Source organism: Python bivittatus, unplaced genomic scaffold (assembly GCF_059951505.1).
Source record: "Python bivittatus isolate LINGU-HERP-01145 unplaced genomic scaffold, Pbiv_v1 ctg000030_np1212, whole genome shotgun sequence".
NCBI classification, from domain to species: domain Eukaryota; kingdom Metazoa; phylum Chordata; class Lepidosauria; order Squamata; family Pythonidae; genus Python; species Python bivittatus.
This window is the reverse complement of record NW_028277031.1, coordinates 2,983,198-2,990,774: the sequence shown is the minus strand read 5'-3', so window position 1 is coordinate 2,990,774 and position 7,577 is coordinate 2,983,198. Positions and strand designations below refer to the sequence as shown.

Below are 7,577 nucleotides of genomic sequence, written 5' to 3'. Positions count from 1 at the left end.
CACTCCATGCTTGGGCCATGCAGCTAAGAATGGCCTGTTTTTGCTTCAGATGCAGGATGACTCTGGCCAGCCTCTGCAGACAGGCTCTGGCCCAAATCAACATGAAGCCAGCTTCATGTCTTTCCCTTGGAAATGTCATATACAAATGTCAAGATTAGTATTCAAGGCTAAACTTGACATTTGTATAGTTTTTCCACAAGAAGCAATGGTGCTCAACATTATTCCAATTTGCCCTATAAAGTTAAACCATCCGTGGTTTAAAGAATCTAAAGGAATAGGAATATGGCTCTAAAGGTCTAAAGGGATATGTTCTTCCAAACAAAGGCTGGGTATTCTCTGTCTATCTTGATCCCAATGCCACAAGGACCTGGCCATCATCCAACATATCTGGAGGCTGTGGTTTGGGAATGGCTGACTGCCCAGGGATGTTAGGGCTTGGCAGTTGAGCCATTTTCACTGGTCAAGGGGCATATTTGTCCTTTAATATATTTTAGTGCAAGGGCACCACCCATTTTCTGGATGGTTTCTCTCCCCCCCCCTTCTTTTTTCTTAGCTTTTGTGGGAAAATACTGAAAGTTATCTTAATGTTATCAGTAACACATATGCAACAAAATACTTGAAATGTCAGGAAAATGCGTCACTGATTTTTGGTGTTTGCTTCCGTTTCTCTTCCCTGGTGACAGACTTAGAAGTACATCATGTTCCTATGGGCTGCATTGTTGTTGGCTGTACAGTCAGCCAGATGTTTAGACTGGATTTGGCATTTTTATCCTCCTATCGAGTCCTTCCCAAGGACCTGGGATAGGCAGATGTTGTTGTTTGATGGTGTGAAAGGTACCGTTGCAGGATATAAGCTGTTCCAAGTAAAGCTGCCTTTTGAAATTGATGGGTGGTGATTTTGTCAATGCTGACGGTGTTCAAGATGTTTTGGGATTGCACCCAGGGCACCTATTACTATCTTTGCTTTCTTTTGCCACAGTCATTCTACTTCTATTTTCAGGTCTTTATATTTTGTGATTTTCTCCAGTTCATCATCATCATCATCATCTACAGCGTATTTGTTTATTTACTGGGGCTTCTATGGCTCCCCAGTCCAAAAGGCTCTGAGCAGCTTACATTCCTCTTTTACAGTTAAGAAAGTTTCTGAAAAAGGCAGAACAGACAACATACTGTAACAAATTGCCATTATAATTATGCCATTATAATTACAAAAACGTCAGCACTAAGGAACGCTCATGCAACTAAGAATATAGGACAGGGGAGCTCACTGCTAAAAGCAGTTCCACTCTTGAGGCTGTCTTAAAAAGCCACGTTTTAATGGATTTTCTAAAACCAGCAGGGTAGGAACTACTTTGATCTTAGTAGACGGTTCCAGAGAAGCAGGGCTGTCACTGAGAAGGCCGAGAACAGACGGAACAGACAGAAACTACAGGGAGAAGGTGCTTCTTCCACAGATATCCTGATCCTGAGCTATACAGGGCTCTGAATGTGACAACCGGCATCCTGAACTGCACCCAGAAGCGAACTGATAATCAGGGCAGGTCTCCAAGGAAAGATATTAGATGAGAGAACTTGGTTGCTCTCCTCAGTACTCCAGTGGCTGCATTCTGGACTAGCTGAAGCTTCTGGGTGATCTTTAGAAGCAGCCCTGGGTAGGGTACATTGCTGTAATCCAAACATAAGTGACTCTTAGTAAAGTCTCCTGTTCTAAAAGGAGTCATAAATAGTACATCAGATATAACTGTACAAAAGCCTGGTCACAGCCGCTCAAAAAGGTGGCCACAGCTGCCACCTGCTCTTCAAGCAGGAGCTGAGAGTCCAGGAAGACTCCCCAGCAATAGACCAGTTCTGCATGAGGAAGTGCAACCCCCATCCAGAATTCAAAGAACGAACATATCTGGAATCTGAAGGTTTCTGTGTCCACAACCACTCCCTCTTGCGGGGATTAATCCTGAGCCTGTTCTTCCACATTGGGACCCTCACATCCTCCAGGTGCTACATCTCCTGTTTGCCCCACGATTGACACATACAACTGGGTGATGATATCTGACCTCTTAGATTACTTCTAAGGGTTTCATGCAGATGTTGAATAAGGGAATCAAGAACTTTGAGTGCCCCAATACAGAAGCCGCTGGGGCACAACCTCTCTCTCCTCCCCCCTCCCCACTACTATGACTGAAAACTTCCCCAGGAAGGAAGAGAACCACTGTGAAACCTCACTTGCACCCCTCAGATCTTTGTAGGCTATATTTGGCTCCTGGTTGCTGGTTCTCCACCCAGGTGATGCAACTGAGATAGAATATAGTTGCGTATTTCAGGTATCTGAAAGAATGTCACATACCTGCATTTCTATTGTCCCAGATTACAGAAAGGCAGATTTCAATTCAATATTGGGGAAAACTTCCAGAGAGTAGTAGCAGGTCAATAGTGGAATCAATCCATAAGGGAATATGTTTGGATACTTGCACTGAACAGGGAAATAAACTCCATGGCCTCAGAGCTTCCTTCCATCTCTAGCATTATATGACTGATATACTGAATTTCACTAAAGTAACTTGGGAAGAGATATTTTAGGACAGTGTTTCTTAAACCTTTTGCTCTCAGGACCCCTCCCACTTTTAAAAGTTATGGAAGACCCCAACAGAGCTTTTGTTTGTATAGGTTATATTTGTCAACAGTTACCATATTAAAAATCAAAATGGTTGCATTCATAGAATATATATTTATTGAATCATGTAAAAATAATATTAAACCCATTAGATATTAACATAAGTAAAGTATTTTTCATTAAAAACATAGAGTATTTCTTAATAAATAAAAAATTAATGAGAAGGCTGACATTGTTTTAAATTTTTGCAAATATGATCAATATCTGGCTTAATACAAAGTGGGATTCTCTTATCTGGGTTCTGCATTTAATCTACTGCGATATGTTGTTTTAGTTGAAGTATATGAAGAAAATCTGGCTTCACACAGATATGTACTTGGAAAAGGGAGAAGTATTTTGATAGATAATTGTGGATATTCTTCTTTGATACTACACCAAAACTTGATAAGTGGTAATTTCTCAAAGGTTAGTTCTAATGTGGAATCTGAAATCATATCAGTGAACTTTTTGTATTCTGTTGCATTTAAATCTAGCGATCTGTCTTGCACTAAATGGATCTTTTACCCATGCATGATTTTGTAATGTCATGCTTTGATTATCTGGCAAATATTGGTTCACTGAGTTTTGTAAATCTTCCAAATGTTATACATTTCATCATACAATATCAAAAAATCACATTCATCAATATCATCACCAATTTCATCAGAAAAGTCTTGCATTGGGAAGAGATATTAACTCAGACTTTGTTTTCAGCCAAATCTTTAACTCAACGAGTTACTGTATTGTTTGAAAGTGGCACTCCTGTAATTTCTTTCACTAACTTTTCATCTAGCAGCCATTTAGCAATGCCAACTGTACAAGGCTTTATTAGTCTCTCACCTAATGCACTTCTCCAAGTAAAGCAAAGTGATAACTTACCCTGTAAGACGTTTCAGTGAGTTTTTGAGTTCTAGTATGAAAGCCTGAGAACATTTTTTGGCTTTTCAAGAACTCATCACATCTACATTTAACATATTCAATTCCTTTTTCTTTATCTCAAAATGATGCTGCAACTTAACTGGCACCATAATTTGAAAATGTTCTGTTGCATAAGACACAATAAGATATTACTTGTAATGTCTATAAAGCCAAGGGAAAGATATGTTTCATCGTATTTTAGTTTGTTATTAACAGTTTTGCCCAATTCCTCCTATAGAAAAGAATATGTGTAGCTCAGGGCTGAACTGTGGAGACCTTGGGGTTCTCTGAGCTTGGCTGTTTTCTTGCAAATGTTTCATTACCCAGCTAGGTAACATCTTCAGTGCTAGAATGGAGTGGGGTTTGCTCTCTGTTTATATACAGTGGCTTGCCCTGCCCGTGTTGGGGGGGGGGGGGATTCCCCCCCCCCCCCGGTAGTTCCTTGATTAGGGTATTTTTTCCTGCTTGATTGTATGTCTGGTGATAATCTTGGTGTCAATCTCTGCTTATCTGGGTGATGATTGCTGGTGAGGAGATGTTCTGGTCTTTTGTTTTCCTTTCTGTTGTCTCCTTTGAATAGTGTGTAGATGTTGTTTATCTCTATGTGCCTGTTGACAGCTGCCTTGTCTGAATACCAGGCTTCCAGGAATTCTCTTGCATATTTGGATTTGGCTTGGTCTAAAATGCTGAGAGTTTCCCAGTTAAAACTATGGTTGAGTCTGTCCATATGTTATGAGATTAAGGCATTTTCTTCGTGTCTTCTGACTGCTAGTTGGTGTTCATGGACGCGCTCTGCCAGCCTTCTGCCTGTCTGTCCTACATAATGGTTGTTGCAGTCCTTACACTGTATATTGTAGATGACTCCTGCTTTTTCTTCTTGGGCTCCTGGGTCTTTTGGTTTACTTAAGATGTTCTGGAGGGCTTTAGTTGGTTTGTGTGCTACAGAGATGCCATGTGGTTGTAATAGCCTGTTGGTTGTTTCTGAGATGTTTCTGATGTATGGCAGTGTGATCCTTTTCATAGCTTGTGTTGGTTGTGTTGTAGTAGGTTGTTGTGTTGTAGTCAGGCACTTTTTGATAAAGTTGCATGGATATCCATTTTGTTGGAAGGTGTTGTATAGGTGGTCTGTTTCCTTTTTCTGCTGTTCTGGGTTGCTGCAGTGCGTTTGCGCTCGTTTGAATAATGTTCTTGCACGGCTCCTCTTGTGGGAGGTGGGGTTGTTGCTTCGACCATGGAGCACTTGGTAAGTGTGGGTTGTTTTCTGATAGACTTGAGTTTCCAATTTGCTGTTTCCTCTGCTGATGAGGATATCCAGGAAGGGTGGCGTGTTGTTGTTTTCTTCCTCTCTGGTGGATTTTATTCCTTTGAAGATGTTGTTGATAGTTTCATGTGTCTTCTCCAGTTGTTCCTTTTTTTTATTTTAACAAAGGTGTCATCTACATACTGGATCCATACTCTGGGTTGTATGGATGGAAGTGCTGTAGTTTCTAGGTGTTGCATTACAATCTCTGCTATGAGTCCCGAGAGTGGTGATCCCATGGGCGTGCCTCCAATTCCTCCTTTTTATGACTCCAAAAAGTCTGTGATATGTTGATTTCCATTTTTTTAGCATCTTTAGACGTATGTGGTGTAACTTTAGTTTGAGAAAGTAAGCCCTCTTGTCCGCCTTTTTTAAGCCAGTGATCCATCCTTAAATCTATAAAGAAAAACATTTTAAATCAATTTTCTTTTAGCATAAAACACATAGAAATGAATTCTAAAATATTTGTAATATAACATTTAAATATTTAGAAATGTTTTCCAAAAAATCACTAAACTATTATTGCAGAATACGATGACAAAGTATACGTCCTTCTCATTGTATTTTTATGTGAACACAATTTGGGGATTTCAAAATAATGATTTCCTGGATGGTAACAAGGTTATAAAGATTGCAAGTATAACTGAAGATAGCTCGTCGCAGCGACAGCACAAAAGAGGCAGTAGGAACAGTTACTTTCTGAAAAATGCGGATGTGCACCCCAAGCACCCCTACAATGGTGTCCTTAAAACCAGGTGGCGAAACAGGAGGGGGTGTGTGTGATGTCAGCAGTCGATCACTCTGTGGTTGAGGCAGCAACTCGTTAGCCATTTGCTCTCTAACGTTTGCTGTGTGCCCCTACCCCTTGAAATTATTTGTGCCTTTTCGATGGGATTTTAGTATTGTATTATTTTTTGACAATTTCTCCCAGAGGCTGGCAAATAATTTTGATTTTGTGGACCCCTGAGGGGAGGAGCCCCAGGGGCCCTCACAGCACACCACTGCTGTAGGATATCAGGCAAGGGGCTCTTCCAGGCCCCTATATACAGGGCTCTTTGGGGATTCTTGCTCGTGGCCACCTCCGAGATTGGATTCTGTGCGCTACGATCTCAGAAATAAATGTTTATCTCTGTTTCAAGCAACTGCCTGTGCATTTATTCCCGGCTCGGAAACGAACTTGGTATGATTTCCTTCCCATGCCATGAAAGCAGCAGTGATGTGAGGTGGGGCAGAACAGAGTAGCTGGCTCTGAGTGCGCAATTCCAGTTGGTGAGGGTTGAAGTTGAGGTCAAGTCCTTGGCCACTCCATTGTGGAGTGACTCAGGCTTGGCACACTCCCCATTCTCTTTTACATTTACCTGAAACCACTAGGGGAAGTCATCTGTCCATGGTGAGTTTCCACCAATATATGTATAATTCCCAGGTGCTGTCTCTCCCACTCCAGGCCAAGCAGGAGATGTGATAGAAGTCCTGGCCTGGTATTTGGAAGCTGTGAGGCTGGATTGGAGAAACAGGCTAACTTTGAAATCCAAAAAAACAGAGCTGTTGTTTGTTCAGAAGCTCTCTGGTTCCATATATTGTTCTAGGTGAGGTTGCCCTAAAGGAGCAGGTATGCAATCTGGGGGTTCACTAGACTTGTGGCTCATGCTGGATGAGCAGGTGAGTGTTGTTGCCAGGCGACCCTTTGCCACTTTGGTTGGTACCCCAATTCCAGTTTTTCTGACAACAGTGTTTCATGCCTTGTCACTTCATGTTTGAAGTGTAATTGGCTCTTAGTGAGTCTCCCTCGTAGAAGACTTGGAAGTTACAACTCATGAAAAATACAACTGCCTTCCTGTTAAGAGATGAACGCTGTAGGGGCACTGTAGAAGACAAGGTCAGGAGGCTTACTGATGTGTACACACCCCTTTTCTCTTCTATATTCATGAACTTTGACTCTAGACCTAAATTTCCTTTTCCGCTTAAGTTTTCAGGAGCACTCTTTCTGATCAAGGTGCTCATTGGGTGGTCTTTCAGATAATTTATTTTAAGTTTCAGATGTTCTTGGCTAACTGACTACCTGGAGAAAAGAGGACAAGAATGTTCTCATATCTTGCTTTGGTGATACTGCTAGCTTGGTGAGTATATCTGGGTAATTAACAAGTAGGTTATCAAGAAGCATGATTAATTAGAATAAGGGTACAGAAACCTCTAAATTGCCTTCAAAGAATGAAGTCATCAGAAACTGAAGTCCCAGGAAAGTGCTACTCATATGGTGGCTCCAGAGGTATGTCCACTGTTGTATCTGGGGTTCTTGACCAACAAAAGGGGTGTAAGATTCTTTATTCTATATTGGACTTATTCAGCAAGGCTTAATTTTCAAACACTTAGCTAATCTTTCTAGCACTTGCTCTGCTTGTATAGTCATTTTCTCTGAATCTAAAACAACCAATTATGAACCCTGTTGCAGCTTGAGCACCACAAAAGCCATTATTGCAGAATAACACCAATCATGGCTCCCGGTCTGTTTCCAGGTCTAATTTAAGGTGCTGGTTATCTTCTACAAACTCCTTTATGGTTTGATTCCTAGTTTTATTCAAGACTGTACTCCAAGTAGAATCTGCTAATCACAAAAGGGCCAAGAGGACATGCTGTGAATACCGCCCCCAAAACATCAGGATGGCAAAGGGCAAGAGGCAGGTCTTCCCTGTCATGGCTCCCTCACTGTGGAAC

At 41.4% G+C, this 7,577-nt stretch overlaps 1 protein-coding gene across 1 annotated transcript in view; it reads left to right on the top strand.

Moving 5' to 3' along the window:
- The first annotated feature begins 4,796 nt into the window (after positions 1-4,796).
- Positions 4,797-7,577, top strand: part of LOC112542736 (mesothelin) — a 28,469-nt gene continuing 25,688 nt past the window's right edge. Inside the window, exon 1 of the mRNA XM_088151749.1 lies at positions 4,797-4,808. Coding sequence (XP_088007875.1) covers positions 4,797-4,808 — 12 coding nt within the window. The remainder of the gene's footprint in view (positions 4,809-7,577) is intronic.